The sequence below is a fragment of the Protomyctophum bolini genome (assembly GCF_963924005.1).
Source record: "Protomyctophum bolini genome assembly, chromosome: 22".
Taxonomy (NCBI): Eukaryota; Metazoa; Chordata; class Actinopteri; order Myctophiformes; family Myctophidae; genus Protomyctophum; species Protomyctophum bolini.
In genome coordinates, this window is record NC_137883.1 from 4,499,525 (window position 1) to 4,519,695 (window position 20,171).

The 20,171-nt window shown below is 41.2% G+C and overlaps 2 protein-coding genes across 3 annotated transcripts in view; one reads left to right on the forward strand and one right to left on the reverse strand.

Moving 5' to 3' along the window:
- The window catches only part of rcl1 (RNA terminal phosphate cyclase-like 1), a 106,779-nt gene that overhangs the window by 69,188 nt on the left and 17,420 nt on the right, over window positions 1–20,171 (reverse strand). Inside the window, exon 9 of the mRNA XM_080756529.1 lies at window positions 14,717–14,870. Coding sequence (XP_080612655.1) covers window positions 14,717–14,870 — 154 coding nt within the window. The remainder of the gene's footprint in view (window positions 1–14,716; window positions 14,871–20,171) is intronic.
- On the forward strand, window positions 1,436–14,721 carry anxa3b (annexin A3b). 2 transcript variants are annotated; one of them, XM_080756532.1, is made up of 15 exons: window positions 1,437–1,589; window positions 1,620–1,647; window positions 1,825–1,859; window positions 2,113–2,160; window positions 2,255–2,339; window positions 3,050–3,144; window positions 3,991–4,104; window positions 5,428–5,518; window positions 5,951–6,030; window positions 8,535–8,591; window positions 9,927–10,020; window positions 10,245–10,340; window positions 10,442–10,500; window positions 12,064–12,186; window positions 13,866–14,721. In XM_080756532.1, exons 3-15 carry the CDS (start codon window positions 1,848–1,850, stop codon window positions 13,923–13,925), a joined length of 1,014 nt encoding a protein of 337 aa, XP_080612658.1. In that variant the 5' UTR covers window positions 1,437–1,589; window positions 1,620–1,647; window positions 1,825–1,847; the 3' UTR covers window positions 13,926–14,721. The 2 variants fall into 2 exon arrangements, with proteins under 2 accessions (XP_080612657.1, XP_080612658.1); XM_080756531.1 differs by having other exon boundaries at window positions 1,436–1,647.

Genomic DNA, 20,171 nt, shown 5'->3' on the forward strand with positions numbered 1-20,171 from the left:
TACATACAACCATACAGGCTTTTGAAAAGTGATTTAAAGAATGTTATATTTTTAAAATGTTCAGCCCACTAACTCCTGACCTCCGGCTGTTATTGCTGTTGTGACCACCAGGGGTCATTGCCATGCTGGCTTGCACATTTTTGTCAGACATACAAAATAGGTAGACAATAAAAACCAGAAAAACATTAAGAGCTAGCCTTATATAACAGCTAGGTCTTGCCTGGGCTTTAAATTAGCTGTTCTGTCACTTATTATTATTTTTTTTTATAAAAGGTGTGAGTATATTTGTTCTAATTTAATAATAAAACAGAAAATGCTGAATAGACTGTGGGCTATATCTTGCGCCACCCCTTAACCCTTATCCCTAAACTAATTTGCCATTTTTTACTATTTTAAAATAGTTCGAAAATAGCCGATCTACAAGCTCACAATGTCTCGGTGTGAGATCGGCTAGTTGAACTATTTTAAAATGTTTTTCAAAATAGTAAAATAAGTTTAGGGATAAGGGGATAAAGGGTGGCGCAAGTCTGGAGCCCTGTAGGTCTCAACAAGTGACTCGATCAGGGCATGGGCAGGTGATGATTCAATCAAATCAATCAATCAAATTGGTTGGTGGACTGAAGATTAGGGAATCACATGGTGAGATGACAAATCGTAAAATCATAAACATGTGTTTTTAATTATGCCTTTTGGCCAAAAATGTTTCTAATGCCCTTGTTAGAAGTGTCAATTAAACTCTGAAAGTGTAACATTTTATCATTTTTATTGTTATTTTATTTAGGGGTTAATGAGTTATCATCATCACTGAAGTCACTGTGTCAAAAGCAAGTGTTGGGGCCAATGAGCCTTGACAACATCACTGCCATGAAACCTTTGATGTTCTGACTGTCTGTGATTTTCTTTTTTATAAATCACTTTATTATCTGCCCCTTACTTATCTGCGAAAAGAAGTGCATGGCTGCGTTCCTCAGACCAGCCATGTGACCACACCTGCATAGTAGGAAGAAGAACATGTTTATTGATGCATTGATGATTGCTACAATCTAAAATCTTAAACGTTCTTAATCTTACCTGCTTTTAAAGTGCATGCATGTCTACTGTCACTCGCTATAGTCGCTACCGTCACACATGCAGCGAGTTCCGGGAACTGTTGAGAGCTTCTCCCATTGGTAGTTGCTGTTGTGGAATGTGGACAGCGCCCACACACACACCACACAGACACATTCTACTCTGGTTATAGACAAATTTGCTATGACGCCCGTCCCATTGATAATACATAATAATACAATACGTTGTTTAACTACAGACTGTCCAACTTCAAGCTATGCCCCGCCCCCGAAAACTTAATGTATTTCAATATAAAATGTTATCTGTACGGTTACCACTGTAGTCATCTCATGCTCGTTGAGTTCTGTGGAGATTGTATTGGATTGGAGTAGAGCTCTGACTGACTGCCTAGTCTGATCAGGAGGAGTTTGGTTTGGGAAAAAACCTCCTTTGTGATTTCATTTCCCGTAATCCCGTAGAGCTGATGACCTGGGCGTTGCCTTCACAACTCCGCTAAAGAGGTTCCCTTTCTCGCTGCGATTCAATCTTTTCAATCTCCCACCCTGCTGGCAAACCGACTATTGTGATTTCTTGCGTTCGGTAAGCCTATCTATCTTTGTGTGTATACTATATATAGTTGTCGCTGTCTACTTTTAGAGATTTTTTTCTCTCTTTTTTAGCTTGCTTCTTTTATACTTTGCTGTATGGGGAAGGAGCTTGTTCCTTTATTTGCAATGCAACGCAGTCTCCTCTTTACTTTCTCTCTCTCTTCCCCAGGTTGACTGGACCCATAAGGAAGAATGTCTGTTTGGGTGAGGGATATATAGGCCTGCACACAACATCTACAAATGGCATAAATTGTTCGGAATCAGAAGTGTATTACATATTGAAGTTAGCATTACATGCAGTAGCATTACATTACCTACGTATAATATTGTAATAGTAGGCTGTAGATAGTAGCCTATAGGGTATATAGGCCTACTACTAGCCCTATAGGCAATAATCTATCACTCCTATAGTTTCATAATTCATATGTGATTGCAATAATTTGCTGGCCTATTGCAGGATGACTTGGAACTGCTGTTAGACGACCCCTCCTCATTGACAGTAACGGTAAGTTGTTAAAGAGGTTAAAATCACAATGTATTGTTAAGTTTGTTATTTCGTTATTGTGACTGAGCCTGTTTGTTGTCGCGTTCGCCATCAGTCCAACAGAGGGACTGTCAAGGATAAAGCAGACTTCAAAGCAGAAGAGGACGTGGATACTCTGAAGAATGCCATAGAGGGCATTGGTATGGAGAAAACAATTACAGTTAAAAGAGTTATCTTTCTGTTTATTCGGCAATAAAATCACACCCGTGTGAAGTGAGTGGTGCAACTCCGTGTGGGGGTCCCCGGGGGGTGCCCGGAAGTTCCAGCCCCACAGGAACGCGCCCCAGGGGGCCGGGACGATTCCGGCGAGCCGCCCCATGTCCGAAACGGTTGAGAAATGACAGAGTTAAGGTGGTTGCACAGCACCGGCCGCGTTTTTTCGGAAAACCGATGGAGAAACGCCGCTTAAAAATCTGAATTTGCGCTCTGTGTGTGGGGACCTTTACCGTGTGGGGGTCCCTCTACTGTACACTGTACTGTACTGTCACGAGCCGAAGAGTTTTTACTCACCACCGCTCAACGTTATTTCAGCTCCGGTGGTCACCTCACCACCGGAGCGGTGGTCACCTCACCACCGAAAATCCAGACTATGAATAGGCCTTTAGGTTGCACACGCGAAGTGGTGAAAAACAACCATGCTATTTTTGTGCTCATACCCAGGGACCCAGCCAGCCAGCCACACACACAGCTCCGTAAGGGAGTGGTTGCACCACTCAAAAATATTGCAAATGTCTGTGACAGACAAACGTAGGCTGAATTCCAGAGTGTATTCTACCGTGTGGCGATAATGAGCTATATGTAGAGAGTTTTAAAGACTGCTTTGTTTTCGTTCTCTGTCCTCTCTATCTAGGAACCTCAGAAGATAAACTGATTGAAGTCTTGGCCCAAAGAAGCAATGCTCAGCGCCAGGTTATTGCCAATGCCTATCTGAAGGCCACAGGAAGGGTATACATTAATAATACTATTACTTGGGTTTATTTATCTTTATTTAGCCATTTAGTAAGAATAGTAACTATCAACAATCTCTTTGCCAGATACAATAAGTATACATAACATGCAGGGGAGTTTGAAAACAGCCCAGTGACGGGAGAGGTTTGGCAAGATTATAAAGCACGCAGGACTACAAAATAAACATCTCTACAACCAATCTGACATGGACACCTTACAACAGGCTTAAAGGGACACTTCACCCTTTTAGCAAAAACATAATATACCAATAATGACCTTTATAAGATTCAGAACACTGTCCTGGCGTTATTCTTTTGTGTAATCTCTGGTTTTAGATATTTTAGATTATCAAGTGTCAACTGACGCCAGGAAAGGGTTCTAAATCTTATAAAGGTCATTGATATATATTATTTTGCTCAAAGGGTGAAGTGTCCCTTTAAATACAACGTAACAATAACTTAAAAGATAGATAGATAGATAGATGGAGTTGATGTGAAAAGTGGGCAATGCACTTACTGTACCAAAATTAAACCTGGATGGAAGTATCAAAGAATAATAGAGGTATGGAGAGTGTACAATTGTATGTAGCGGTTGAAGTAGTTGCATTACAAAGTAGTTATACAAAGCAATGCAGATATATGTTCCTTAGCCTGAGTGATGCACAGAAAATAGTCAATCCACAAGCCCCAAAATGGTCACGCTGCGACACATGAGCTTGTAGATCGGTTATTCCTGTTGCGCGACACAATGCACAAGCAGGTATACCTCAGGGCTTATAGGTGCAGCCGGAATGTATACAGAATACATGTAAATACATATTCTCTCTCTCTCTCTCTCTCTCAGGCTTTAGTAGCTGACTTGGAAGGTGACACCCACGGAGACTTTGAGGAACTGCTCGTTGCCTTGGCGACACCCGCCGATGTGTACGACTGTAGAGAGATCATTAAAGCCACCCAGGTACATGATCGTATAATCGATGACGAGGTCAAAGTGAGTGTGTTTTGTGTGCACACGGTGACTATTTTCCTCTCACGCCATATTCAGTTGGGCGGAAGACATGGTACAAAATGGCCACCATTAGTATGTCAACTCAACTTCACATCACAGGTTCACAGGTGCAAGTGCCATATGTTTCAAGAAAAAAGAGGAAAAGAAGGAAATAAACTAACACAGCAGAACAACAAATAAAATATCAATATTGGCAGTGCGAAATAGCGTATGATATATATATATATTATATACCGTATATATATGATGAAATGTGTATGATATAATATTATGCACAAGACGTGTTGTTGGAGTAGCAGTTAAAACTGCAGAGCATCAATCAAGCAGGTTGTGTATAGTGTATATATATACTATGGCAACTGACTAGGAACGCATCCTAGTTCTATTATATGCTTATGAAGTTGCTATTATTTTCATGTCATTGTGTCCTACATGGAACGCTTATCCACCAGGGTGCCACAGATAAAAAAACATTCCAAGCGTTTTTTTTTTATTGTACGAAAGGTAGCATTTTATAATGAGGAGCTCCAACACGACTTTCACTGTGAATAATCTTTATTAATAATCTTTACCGTATTAACATCGGGTACGGTCGCCCCCTAAACCATCTCGCCATTCATGCATTCTTTATTTTTTATTTTTTTTACTGAGAATAAGGTTAGAAATAACGTTAGGGTTAGGCATAGTTTTACTGGGGTTAAGGTTAGGTATAGGCATAGTTTTACTGAGGTTGAGGTTAGGAATAAGGTTAGGTTTAACCGTTGAAGCATCATTTACTTGGGTTACTTTAGGAATACCAGGCCATAGGGTAGGTACCCTCACAAAAACATGCAGTAATCCTGGTCTCTAAACTGCCTCCCCCTGGCCGGCCGGGGCGCCTGATGGAGGGGAAAGGAACCTGTTGGAATAACGTGTTCCTTCCACGCGCTACGTCCAACCAGGGAAACTCCCCCCTGTCAGGTGTAAAGGAGCAACTTGGACACTCAAGCATGAAGGAAGCATGAGTTAAGTCCGTTGCTCTCCCCAGGTTGGCGGAGGGTGTGTAGAGCCCAGGATCACAGTAGATGATTGACACAGGGGTGAAAAATGGGTTACAAAATCGTGGGATAAAAAATATAAAGAATATAAGGAATACCAGGCCGCGCATGTTCCGCCGGCTCTACGCCCGGGGCGAGTTGGTAAAAGGGGCGAGTCGTTTGGTATTCGTTAATACTACTACTACTGGTTTTGTATTGGAAAAGCATGAAGAGGATAGTTATTTGTGTTTTATAGGGAGCTGGGACCACAGAAAGTATTCTGACTGAAATATTTGCCTCAAGATCCAACAGACAAATCAAAGCCCTGTCTGAAGCATACCTGGCAGGTTAGTATATTATTCACATTATATTTCTGCAAATACGATGGTGACAATAGTGGGTTTTTTACCCCCTTCCATGGGCACGTGTGTGTGGTCATTGTGAACGCAATGAGCACTAACTATACTATGAGACCTAGCAGAACATGCATGTCTTGTGTGTGTGTGTGTATCTCACACACACACACACACACACACACACACAAACTTAACCTAAAAAAAAAAAACGTACACATTTTATTTTTAAAGAAACTTAAAAAAAAATGTAAAGAAATAAAAAAAAAAAAAAAAAAAAACCCCACTAAATTTATGAGCTGCGTTCGCTTCCCACGTCCGCACGTCTTACTTGTGCATGTGGACTGATATACTTCTAGGTATTTGCATGTTTATTTAGACTATTGTTACACTGACATTCTGTGTTGTGTTTTGTCTCATCCTTAGAAACGGGCAGATCGTTAAGTCACGATTTCACTTCGGAGGTATCCGGGGACTACGGTAAAACTCTGCTCGTTTTAGCCGAGGTACGTGTCACATTGTTGTCGTTGTCTGGCAGCACATTTCAATTTTTGTTTTAGTCATAGTCTCTTGAATAGTTTTCATTTAGTTTCAGCCACATTTCAGTCACCCGGAATGTCTTCGTGTTAGTCTAGTTTTAGTCGACTAAATATCATAGGATTTTATAGTCTACGAAATCTATACAGTTGATTTAGTCGACTACAATGTATTTTGGCGGGCCTTGATGCCGTCGTAGTGACTGTTTTTACGCTTGATGAAAATAGCCGATCTACAACGCTCGCAACGCGTCGCAGCTTGTAGATCGGCTATTTTCAGCATGCAACCAAAGTGTAAAATTACTTGTACTGGATCTCCAAATGTCCAACAGTCCCTTCCTAACATTTTAGTCTAGTTTTTATTTGTTGACGAAATTCTCAGTACCGGTATATTTACTCTTAGTTTTTGTCGTCATAGCGTATTTTTTATTTAGTTTCCATTTTATATTTTGAAAAAAAAAAAAAAAAACGATTGAAAAATAGCAGATCTATACGAGCTTGTAGATCTGCTATTTTTGAAAAATCGAAGAACGACTGACATAATAGAAACATGGCTTTTTTCAGAAAACTGTCAGGATGTAGAAGGACATTTTTAGAATCTGATCTCAGGTTGGTTAATTGATCATGCTGCGTTCACACAAGACATGGTGCAAAGATCGCAGGACATCTGTCGCTTTGTATCTTTATATCTATTCTTTGACGTCATCCAGCGTGCGTCCGTAGTGACGCGTGTTCACTGCAGCTACAGTTTTGTAGCTTTGCATCTACCAGCTCGGCTTCAATTTGTATAGCTTTGCAGCAGCTACAAACGTCGGATGCATCTTTGCATCTTCATGTCGCTGGCTCCCATCGGCAATGAACGGTAGACTGTATTCTTTGCATCAGGGCTCCAGATTTACTTTTTTCACCACTGTCCCGGAACCGTCCCAAAATACAATTTGAACCGTCCCGAAGTAAATGTATACCGTCCCGGGAAAAAAATGTACAAAAAGCACCACTCAAATTGTGAAATTAATAACTGTATTCCTATTGTAATAGAAATACAATTAAGCCAAACAAATAATGTACTGCATGTATTGAATACATGCAGTACATTAATTGTTTGGCTTCATGTTTCTTCTGTAGATACACTGATTTAGTCAAAATGCTCCCAGATGAAAAATAGGGCTTGGTTAAAAATGTTAATCGAATTAATCAGAGGCTGTGTAATTAATTAATCTAAATTAATCACATTTTAATCGCATATTCGACCTGAGAACAGTGACTTTTATTTTCAAATGGATTTTGTTATTTTGGTGTAGGCTACTTGATCAAGACAAACAGATAACGTGCAGCAATGCAGGTATATGAATACTCAAATGTCTATTACATGGTTGGCATGAGAAAACAAATAAAAACTACTTTATTAGGGGGAATACTAAGACGAAGGATCAATAAATAATAATAATAAATACAATCAATAAAAACTGTGGAATGAGAGCGTTTTGGTGTGTGCATTCCACAGTGTTGGGGCAGCAATTCCAGAACAATCTGAGCATTAGAAAACATCTGTTGCTTCAGATGATTATATACCAACATATTATTTAATGTCGACGCCAGCTAACAAGCCTAGCATGGAAGCTAACGTTAAACGTTGGTGTAGTGTAGCCCCATGTCCATATGGAACCTTTCTGTGGCACACAACCATGGTCTGATCCACGCTTCCAACCGATAGTTTTTCAATCTAAATGTCTCATCCACGGGGCAAAAGCAATATAATTCCTATGATTCCGTTGGGTGAATGTAGTGTGTGCGTTGTTGTTGTTGTCAACGGGAGGCATACTTTGGTCCGACAGAGCATTGGTTGACGGGAGTGCATGCGCATTTTCAGTGTAAAAACTCCTCTCGTCCCGAAACCGTCCCGGATGAGATACATTTACGTCCCAAATAGATATTTTACAGTCCCCGGGACGTCGGGACGCCGTTAATCTGGAGCCCTGCTTTGCATCTTCACGTCGCATTTTGGAAAAGTTAAAATTCAATTAAAAAAAAAAACGAATTATGTATATTTTACCATAATGCATCATACAACGGTAGACGAATAAAGATGCGTAACCGTCGTACACTGTCAAAGGCAAAGCCATATCGTTTTTTTGACTTGACAGTTTGACTTGACTGCTTCTCCACTCTCAGCCAAAGAATGTGCAGAATGGATTTCCATGGAGAGAGAGAGCTGTTTCTGAATTATGTTAGCACAGCTATGAGAGATACTGTATACACAAGTTCAGCATGTACAATTGACTTGGCAATACTTTTCTGTGAGTGGCCTATAGACTGGAGAGGTCAGAGAAACACAACTTCTTTAGGTGATATTCATTTACGTCATGAAGCAATGCAAAAAAAAAAAAATTCTCATCTGTACTGTAGAATTACAGTAAGGAACGTACAGTACCACCACCATCATCACGGTTGTGATCCCTCCTTTCCTTTTGTAGGGCAAGAGAGATGAAAGCACCAGTGTGGACGTCGCCAAAGCCAAGGAAGATGCTAAGGTGAAATCGGCCACAGACTAAAGTAATAACCATCCACTATGTGGAAGAGGCGAAGCTAAATGGAAAACGGGATAATTGCCGTGGGGTTTAACCCATTCTGGGTGGGAACTTTAGCTATTTTTGTAGGTCTGCTATTTTTTTGAAAAATCATGAAAACGTGGCGCGAGTCTTTGAATATATATTCTTTCAGGGCGAACGTTTTTAACTAAAATCTTTACTTCTGGGGGGGGGGGGTCCCCTGGAACAACATATTTTCAGATGGGGTCGGCTGCAAAATACAGATAATTCTGGGGGTCCTTGACGTGACAATTTTTGAGAACGATATCGTTTTTCAGAAAACGGTCAGGATTTAGAAGGCCTTTTGTATAGAATCGTTCTCAGGTCAAAATGGGTTAAGTGCTATTTTAGAGAGTCACATTTTAATGATGAAAACACTCCAGACACTGCAGCACCATCCAGAGGCACAACACTGTCGCTCTGAATTCTTCTCACAGCTCCTTGTAACGTTATTATGGACCAGAGCTAGATATAGGCCTATAACTGTATAGTTAGAATAATCTAAATAGCGAATTGTGTAGACACATTGCATTGTGTCAGTCTACTGTGAATTGATTCATTAGAATGTGAAAAATACGGTTAAAACAAATATTAACACATTTTTATCACTCATGACTTATTATGTTAGCCCCCAGTAGTGAGCGCATTATGTTATACTTTAGCTGTTGAAAATGAGCAGATCTACAAGCTTGTAGATCAGCAATTCTTTTGAAAAATGTGATGTTCCCGTGAAAATGAGGTGCAAATCTTTGAATACCGGTATATATTCTTTCAGAGCGAACATTTTTTGCTTCTGGGGTTTTTTTTGTTTTCTTCAAATCTTTGCTTCTGGGGGTCCCTGGTCCCTGGAACAAACATATTTTCAGATGCCGGTCGCGGCCAAATACAGATAATTCCGGGTGGTCCTTGACATGAAAAAGTTGAGCACCGCTGACAAAGGTTTTTGTTCTGAAAACTGTCACGATTTAGAAGACACTTTGTAGAATCGGCCTCAGCTATAAATGGGTTAAGGCACTTAAAGCGAGGCCATGATGATGGCCTCGTGTAGTATTTCGTAACCCTTCGTTAAAGTATTTCACTTCGTCCCACTGGGCGTGACCCCAGCCCCATGGAACCTTGTGTGAGTCAGACGTGGACCGGGTGCGTTGAATCGTACTTATACTCTGAACCCTCGTGAGACATTCCATTTTCATCCAATTGTGTTTTCCACTGTGTACATTATTTTCTTTTTTAGTTTTTATCCATGCATATACTCATATCTTTCTCCTTCTAACGCAGGCCCTGTACGAGGCAGGGGAGAACAAGTGGGGAACAGATGAGGCCAAGTTTATTGATATTCTGTGCCATCGGAGTGTTCCTCAGTTGCGACAGAGTAGGTAGACTTATTTTTTGTTTGTTTTTGGAGACAAATGTATCCGACGATAAATGTGCTTTGCACACCGGGCGCGTTTTTCGGAAAACCGACGCGTCGCTAAAAATCCCGAAAAACGCACTCCGTGCGCAAGGGACCGTAACTCTGACGAACATATCGCACCACAAATCAGTCTAAATAATACAGTATCGATGAAGCCCATGTTTATGTCCATGTTTATGCAGCGCTTGTGGAATATAAAAGCATAAGCAACAAGACCCTGCAGGAGAGCATTGAAAGTGAGATGGGCGGTGACCTGCAGAAGCTATTAGTGGCCATTGGTAAGGACTCTTCTTCAGCGGTGCTTTTTTTCTTTTCTTTCAGGGAACTATTAAAAAGAAAACGTATGCAAAACTCTCTTGTTTTCTGTGCCTTTCCACAGTCAAGTGTGTAAAGAGTGTCCCTACGTACCTGGCGGAGAGGCTTTTCAAGGCCATGAAAGTAAGTTTTGGCATCGATCTCGATTATCCGTTATATAAACCCCGATTCATTGACGAGAGTGCTGCGCAAACATAATTGAGAACTGATAGTAGTTATCATTCAGGACGGGGAACGCCTTTTGGTGTTTTTAAGCATTATGTCATACTTTAGCTATTGAAAAATAGCAGATCTACAAGCTCATAGCGCGGCACCGAGTGCCGCTTTACGAGCTTGCAGAGCTGCTATTTTTGAAAAATCCTGCAAATGTGGCGCAGATCTTTGAATGTATGTTCTTTGAGAGCGAACCACTGACATAGAAGCGGAGGTTTTCAGAAGACATTTTGTCGAAGCAGTTCTCGGGTCTAAAAATGGTTAAATAATACCATATTACACTCTCCTTTGACCGTTGAAAATACATTATTTGTGTCCAGCCTCACGTCACATGACACTTTGTTTGCTGAAGCATTAAATCTCCAGGCTACCTTTTGAACCCTGCAGAGTGCAGAGCACACAAACCAACACCTAAATACCAGTGACTCTCTCCCCGACATCAAATCCACATATTGTTACGCTGCGGTCTTTTTCCTGCTGCAGCATTCATTCAGCCACAGAGATGGTTCCATTGCTCTCTCTCGTGGCGTGGAAGGGAATGTTAAGCCGTGGTCTTACTACTACTATACTGCTGTTGTTCTGAGGAAAGACTGTAACATTGTTGGTGGAAAGGTGTCACCAATTTGAGTGATTATGAACGGATGTTGCCGTTTGCAGTACTGATAACTTTCCCCCCGGAAAACAACGTATTTTCAAATGGGGGTACGGCCGCCAAATACATATCATTTTGGTTGGGTCCTTGACGTGAAATATTGAGAACCACTGATATAGAAACAATAGGTATTTAGGTATTTCAAAAAAACGGTCAGGATTTAGAAGATTTTTTTACGTCGGCTCTAAATGGCTTGCAGGTCGTTTTGACTTCTTTTTAAGTCACTGATGCGATTAGAATCAGAATCACAATCATCCTTGCGTCACATCACAGTTAGGGTTAGGGTATTTATTTTTTTAGCATTCTGCATTGTGTGAAAGTCTGAATATAGGGTAACATTTAATTTAGGAAGAACCTTTCTTTTAACCCATTTTTGGGGTGGGAACCCAAGCATTATGTTGTACTTTAGCTATTGAAAAATAGCAGATCTACAAGCTCATAGCGCGCCACTGCTTGTAGATGAACTTGTAGATCTGCTATTTTTGAAAAATTGTGAAAATGTGCCGCAAATCTTTGAATATATATTCTTTCAGACTCCAGAGCGAACCTTTTTAAGTCAAAGCGTTGCTTCCGCGGGGCGTCCCTGGAACAACATATTCAAAAGTAGCAGATCTACAAGCTCATAGCGCGCCACCGAGTGGCGCGCTACGAGCTTGTAGGTCTGCTATTTTTGAAAAATCGCGACTGACGTAGAAGACATTTTTTTTAGAATCTGATCTCGGGTCGGAATGGAAAACTGTCGGGATGTGGAAGACTTTTTTTTTTTTTTAAATCTGATCTCAGGTCAGAACGGGTTAACTTGTGTTGTTCTCGGTCTCCAGGGTGCAGGGACCACGGAGTCCACTCTGACCAGGATACTGGTCAGCCGTTCAGAGACGGACTTACTGGATATAAGAACGGAGTACAAGAAGCTGTTTGGCTGCTCTCTCTTCTCCGCGTTAGAGGTCAGCACGGCGCACACGTACTGTACACAATATCTCTCTCACACACACACACACACACACACACACACACACACAAAAATCAGTGGGCTTCAGCCCGTTGTGTCTGTCTTATAGTCCGGCAGTTTGTTTAAAGTTGGAAATTTGGTATATAGTATTTTTTTTCCACCAGAAAAATAACATTTAGTTACTCCACCGATATTGCCAAGAGAAACCCCTCATACAGAATATTTTTCTTCCGGTGGTGGCGGAAAAAAAATCCCTTTCTGCCCAAAAAGTACCTTTTTTTAATACGTGTGGTGGGGTGGGGGGGGGGGCTCAGAGTGCTTCCACTAAAGGAAAGTAAGGCTTTCTAATGACACGACCCGCCTTTGTTTTGGTGAGAAGCACAAACGTTCTTTTTATTTACGCTAAAGACGAGAGGCTGGTCTGCATTCATGCGAGCCCCGGAAGTCATCGGTAACATAGCTCTAAATGAAACGGTATTGGAGCTATGGACCAGAGCTAGAAAAAAACCCCTAGTTTGACATGTCACTTAAAGGGACACTTCACCCTTTTTGCAAAAAAATATATGTTAATGACGTTTAGAAGCTTTAGAACACTTTCCTGGGGGTCTTTATGTGTGTCATATGTGGTTTTAGATATTTTAGATTGTAGCAGTGAGCCTGTTGTCTCTGATGTCATGGACACTGGGCTCACTTCCTTCCTGGACTACATGTTGTCTCAGTAAGACAGCTCTCCCCCTATATCCACAAGGAGGAGCAGTGCACCAAATAATTATGGGAATTGTAGTCCAGGAAGGTAGTGAGACCAGTGTCCATGACATCAGAGACAACAGGCTCACTGCTACTATCTAAAACCACATATTACACACATAAATAGCCCCAGGAAAGTGATCTAAAGCTTCTAAACGTCTTTAACATATTTTCTTTTGCAAAAAGGGTGAAGTGTCCCTTTAAAGGAAAGTTTGCCATATACCGTATATATATATAGGATGTTAATGGTAGGGTCACAAGAAACCCCCAGAAAAAAATTTGCCCAATACCGACAACCGGCAAGCAAGTGGATTCATGAATGTATGTATATAGACAATATTTTAGGCCAATACAAATACTATATACTAAGTTTTCCCATCTGTCCACTGCTGGACTATTAGGCCTGAAACACACTGGAAGCATGGCTGAAGGGATGTCGTCTGCAATGACAGCGTCTCGCACACGTCTGCTGTTCCCAATTTACACTTGATTAACATTTCACCTTTTGGGATCAGTGCTGGACACATCAATATGTTTCTGTTATTTCAAGCTCCTGGCTAAAAAAATAATAATATATCAATTAAAAATAATTACCGGTAGTCAAACGATATGCTCTGCATTGAAACTAAACGAAAGATAATCATTTATAATTTAGATCATTCTGATTCAATAAGACACATTTTCACCATCTTATTTGGCTTGCTTCCAGCATGTGGGGAAAAACATATGCTCCAACTGTGAGCGGTGTGGTTGGTCTTTCCAGTTAAAAGTGGACACTAAATGGAAAAGTAAAATGCATAGTGTGTTTTGGCCTTCATGTCGGGATTGAGCATTATATTAATGTCTTCGGTGCTCATGTTCAATATCTCAGGTGGTCATGGAATAGTTTATTTCAATAACATTTTCTTTGCATTCACCCTTTTGTAGTCTGAAGTGTCTGGTAATTACGCCAACGCCCTGAAGCTGCTCTGTGGTGGAGACGACTGATTATCGGCGATTTGCTTGATGAGAAACACCTGGAATAGTCTGGAGCTTCACGCCAACGCAGACGACAATCAGTATTACATGATGAGAAGTGTTTAACTTATAATAACACAACTGTTCTAATAACACATAACGGATGACAATCGGGATTACATGATACTAAGTGTTCTAATATTAAGACGGGGTATTCACCAATAAGAAGAGGTCATTAGAGTTGAAGGAATTGTGTATTCACGACTGACTGAATCTCGTCTCAACTCTGAACCGCACATGTTAAGAGTGTGTTCTACTCGAGTGTTTTCAAAAATATATAATGTAGACAACATTCAACCACTAGATGTCACACATGCAACACCTCTGTTGCACCAGGTTTATTTCCCTGTCAGGCAGAAATCATGTACGGTAGTGTTCTTTAAACAACATTACATTAGCGTCAAGTAGCAGGCTTACCCAACAAAAACAGATGGATTGTGGCTGCAGGCTTACTCACAGCTCACATGGGGTAGTCAATCATGGAGTTTTGACATCCCTACTTGAATGATTATTTCACATGTTTTTGGGAGGGGTGGGAATCATTTTATTACACCTGCTGGATGAATTATTTTCTTAGTCGTTTTCACAATAGAATATACCCTAACAAGTTTGTCAACCCAAAAAAAAAAAAAAAAAAAAGGTACTGTTATGAATGTTCATTTTAACAATAAAAAAAACGTTCCTCCTGCAGTGGGCATTGTTATTGTGAGGGGTGAAAAAAAAAGAAGGCACAAAGTGACCATAGTTGTACAAACATACATTTAATGGATACTTTTGTTGATGTTGCTGTAACCGACTCCGACGCACGTCATCAGGGTCTTGTCTCCGCCTTTCCTTTCGCCGTCCAGCGGTCTCTGTGTCTCCATCTTGAACATAATCTGGAAGAAAGCTCTAATATTTCGGAGGAATTCAATCCTGGGAAGGAATGGGAGAAAAGGAAAATGTCAAGACATGTCGTTAATCAGGTATAGGTTAACCCATTTAGGCCTGGCCTCGAAACTTAAATAAAATCACACCCGTGTGAACTGAGTGGTGCAACTTATCTCTCTCTCTCTCTCTCTAGCAGGCAACAGTGCAGCACTATCCCAACTCTCTGTTTCTGGCACAACAGTGCCCCTACTGGTACTCAGTCATATACTGGTGCTCATTAACCAACACATAGGTGAACACGGACATTTCTGTTCAGTTCTCCTAAATCCTCCAGTTTTCTGAAATAAATATTTTCATGATTTTTCAAAAATAGCAGACCAACAAGCTCGTAGCGCGCCACTCGGAGGCACGCTATGAACTTGTAGATCTGCTATTTTTCAATAGCTAAATTATAACAATGTTTAAAACACAAAAGGGGTTCAAGAAGATGTGAGTTCGGTGTCTGAAAACACATTCCTAACTCATTACAACATTATCCTGGAACGGGGACCAAGGGCATGGGGACGAGGAATTAGTCATTACTTCTGGTAACACTAAATATTGAATGAATTGAACGCACCAAAGACAGAAAAAGTAAAGTATCACCAAAAACGCTCGTCTTTAGACACATGCAGAAATGAGCCAGCACACATACTATATACCAATAATATCAAAATACAACATAAAGGCCTGGGGACGTGGCTCAGCGGTCCCAGGCACCGTGGCTGGTAATCCAGTCTGGCAGTGAGGCCGCAGGTTCGAGTCCCGATCCCGACGGCCTTTACTGCATGTCACCCCCATCTCTCTCCCCATTCCCTGTCAGCCTACTGTCTAAAAAGAAACCCCCCAAAAAAGGCAAAAGCCACAAAAAAAAAAACATTTGGGCCCGACGTCGAAATTTTATTTAAATGTCTTCTAAATCACGACAGTTTTCTGAAATACCCATGTTTCTACCTACGTTTCCAAATTTGCGCCACATTTTCACGACTTTTCAACAATAGCAGACCTACAAGCTCGTAGCGCGCCACTCGGTGGCGCGCTATGAGCTTGTAGATCTGCTATTTTTCAATAGCTAAATTATAACAATGTTTAAAACACCAAAAGGGGACTTCCCACCTAAAATGGGTTAAAAAAAATACAACATAAAAACAAACAACAGGCATGAAAAAGGTTACCCAGAAATTGCTGCCATTTAAAGATGGCAGATTCTTTGTCTCAAAGTTGATCAGTTTCCATGACCCATTTTACACGGAGCGTGGTCGTTTACCTGCTGACCGCTGAGTCGTACAGTAAGCCGAGCGAGAGGAGGGGGCCGAGTGGGGCGGGGGGTTTGTGATGGCACTGCCAATCTTCAGTTATCATAGTACTGTACTTGAGACGAACACAGCACCGGTACCATGATAACTGAAAATGGACAGTTCATAGTCCATTGGCCACCTCCTCTTTAAACCCATTCTGACCTGAGATCAGATTCATACGAGGTTTCCACTCCACACACACACACACACTGGTCTGATTAACCCATTCTGACCTGAGATCAGATTCATACGAGGTTTCCACTGGACAACACACTGGTCTGATTAACCCATTCTGACCTGAGATCAGATTCTAAAAAATGGCTGCAGCTCTGAGCTTCCCAGACCCAGGTTCACATCTCATCTACACATGCTGCCGTAAAGTGAGCTGACAGCCTCCGATCTGCTCTGTTCTGAGCGGTGAGCGCTCTTCTCTTCTCTTCTCGTGAAGAAAGCAGGACAGAGTTGTCAAATAAATCCCGCCGTCATTCATACTGTATTTATTCTCCGACCCGACATTAAAATACGGAACAACGTGCGTCCCGTATCAGTTCATTGCGGGGCTCGTGACAGGCTGCAGACTACTAGCCGATAGCGCCGCTGCTCCTTCAGTTTCATTGTTTTATTATTGGGATTTGATCATTGATGCAAATTCTAAACATATGGATGCAGCTGCAGAAGTTGTGTTGCTTAAAGGAATGCATAGTTGCGTTCTCCTCAACTGCTGCACAGCAACAACAAAAATATAAAACCAAAAAAAAAAGGAAAAAAGTCGTTTGACACATCGATTTTCGGCCTCGATTCGTCGATTGGCCAAATATGAGTCGTTTGGCATCCCTAATTTACGCTATGGCGGAAGTGCCAGCAGCGCGACAAGACATTCCACAACATGCTCCTTATGAGATGCGAGGAACCAAATTGGACTTCTGCCGTTGCCTTCCCTCTCTTTGCCGTCGCTCTTGACACCTTTTCCAACACTCGGTTCTTTTTGGTTCTGACCCGAGATCAGATTCTAAAAAGAATGTCCTTCTACATCCTGACAGTTTTCTGAAAAAGCTTATGTTTCTACGTCAGTGGATAATAGCAGACCTACAAGCTCGTAGCGCGATATGAGCTTGTAGATATGCTATTTTTCAATAGCTAAAGCATAACATAATGCCAACACCAAAATGGGTTAATGGGTTAACCATACCTACATTAGATTGTCATGACCATGAAACGTCTCCAGTTGACTACTCACACGAAGACAATGATTTATTGTATTATAAATGCAAACAGGGCATTATATATATATATATATATATATGTAGGAAAAATAATAATGCAAAATATAGAAAATATGAAAAAGCTACTACTGCGGAAGGGTTATCAATATCATATATTAATGTACCTATATTGATCCTATAAACAATTTGATATTAGGTATGGCTTTGCACACTCAGTTCATAATTAACGTTTCAATTTTGGAGCTCTGGCTCATGGACTAAGAACCAAAAAGAACTGAACATTGGGAACCAACTGGTGGAAAAGAGGTCTAATTTATTATTGGTTTGTGACCTATCCAGTCTACATCATGGTTCTTCAATAAAAGGGGTAGAGATAATCGTTTGCTGGGTAGATATGGCCATCATTTTGGCAAACTTGCAATATTCAGCAGAATTTTGCCGACACACACACGCACGTCAGGAACGGCACATCCACAGTGACAGTTTAACCCATTTAGGCCAGACGTCAAAAAAAAAACAAAAAAAAAGTCTTCTAAATCATGACAGTTTTCTGAAATACCCCATGTTTCTATATCAGTGGTGCTCAATATTTCATGTCAAGGACCCCCCAAAAATATATGTAATTGCCCGCCGACCCCCCCCATCTGAAAATACGTTGTTCCAGGGACCTTCCAGAAGCAAAGATTTGAGGTTCAAAACGTTCGCTCTGACAATTCTTTCAAAAATAGCAGACATACAAGCTATTTTCCAATAGCTAAATTATAACAATGTTTAAAACACCAGAAGGGGTTCCCGACCCAAAATGGGTTAAACTTGGGAAACTTGGGAATCTCACTCTGCTTATGGGAGATCTTTATTGCCTTTTTAGGCATCTTTATTGCCGACACACCCAACATCAGGAATGCCACATCCACAGTGACGGTTTAGACTCATCGTGCTCAGGAATCTCAGTGCCTCGTGGAATTCTGCGAAAACACTTGCGCTTGGGTAATTGTGAGCCGAGTGTGCAAGTGTTCACCACCCTTTAACCCATTCTGACCCGAGATCAGATTCATACGAGGTTTCCACTGGACACACACACACACACACACACTGGTCTGATTAACCCATTCTGACCTGAGATCAGATTCTTAAAAAAATGTAATTCGTTCTTCGATTTTTCAAAAAATAGCAGACCTACAAGCTCGTAGCGCGCCACTCGGTGGCGCGCTATGAGCTTGTAGATCTGCTATTTTTCAATAGCTAAAGCACGACATGATGCTAACACCAAAATGGGTTAAACTACCGGTAGACACCTCACTTAAGATTAGCACCGCTAGATTAGTCTTTGCGGTAGGGCTGGGGGCAAGATGTCGCTATTACGTCGAGATCGTGAGACTAGATATCACCTGGGATTTTGGCCAATTGTGTAATATCGTGTTTTTGGGCTAAACTGTTTTTTTTGGTCACTTTCTTAAAATTGTGAAACTAGCAGACCTACAAGCTCACTATGTGACGTCATTGCTACGCATTGCGAGCTTGTAGGTCTGCTATATTAACCCATTCTGAACGGGAACCCATTTTGGTGTTAGCATCATGTTATGCTTTAGCTATTGAAAAATAGCAGATCTACAAGCTCATAGCGCGCCACCGAGTGGCGTGCTACGAGCTTGTAGGTCTGCTATTTTTGAAAAATCGAAGAACGACTGACATTTTTTTTAGAATCTGATCTCAGGTCGGAATGGGTTAATCGGACCAGTGTGTTGTCCAGTGGAAACCTCGTATGAATCTGATCTCAGGTCAGAATGGGTTAAAAAAGTGGATGTCCAAAGGTTCATGGGGAAAACCTAAACAATGACTGGTTTGTTTTTCCTGAAGTTGTTTATTTGACTAGCGTTTCCTGTCCTAGTGCGTAGAGAGAGAGAGAGAGAGAGAGAACTTTGGAGTGTTGTCCCCTGCCAAGAGATGACCTGTCGAAGAATAACCACTATGTACAGGACTGAGGCCCCCTGTGCGAGCGCATGCACGTGCGAGAGACCTTGTGCAAGACTACTTACTCTCCAGTGTCGTTTTTGGCAGCCATTTTCTATTTTACTTTTTAGTCATAGGGGCTGTATTTTGCGTGTTTTAAGTACCACCAGGTCTTATTCCCTATAACTTGAGTAAACTAAAGACCTGGAGGCGTGCTCATCAATGCCATTTGGCTATTCTGAGTGGCCAAAGAGCGCATTGACCTGCACGCCTCCAGGTCTTTAGTTTACTCAAGTTATAGGGAATAAGACCTGGTGGTACTTAAGACACGCAAAAATACAGCCCCTACAGTCTCTTGAAATTCAATTCATTTGGTTTTAGTCACATTCTTAGTCACCTGGAATGTTTTAGCGTTTAGTCTAGTTTTAGTCGACTAAACATCATAAGATTTTAGTCGACTAAATCCAAAGTTATTTTAGTCATTCTTCATACCCTGAAGAAGGATACCCGTTTATCGAAACGTTGGTAAAAAAAAAAACGTTTTTGGCAGTTCTGCGACCTCTCCTTTACTATTTTAACCCAAATTGGACTGAGGAGGTCGATTAAAAACAAAAAAAAAGTCTTCTAAATCCTAACATCTTTCTGAAAAACCCATGTTTCTACGTCAGTAGGTGGCGGTGCTCAACCTTTTTCATGTCAGGGACCCCCAGAATTGTCTCCACTGACCCCCCCCCCCCATCTCAAAATGTTGTTCCAGTGTCTTACGTGTAGACGGAGGAGAAGGGTGTTTGAGTGAGTGCATGTGTGTGTATGTGTATGTGTGTGCGTGCGTGCGT

Coding starts and splice junctions, on each gene's coding strand:
- anxa3b (XM_080756531.1), top strand. Junction 4,105..5,427: donor AGATCATTAAAGCCACCCAG/GTACATGATCGT, acceptor TGTGTTTTATAG/GGAGCTGGGACCACAGAAAG. Junction 10,341..10,441: donor GAAGCTATTAGTGGCCATTG/GTAAGGACTCTT, acceptor GCCTTTCCACAG/TCAAGTGTGTAAAGAGTGTC.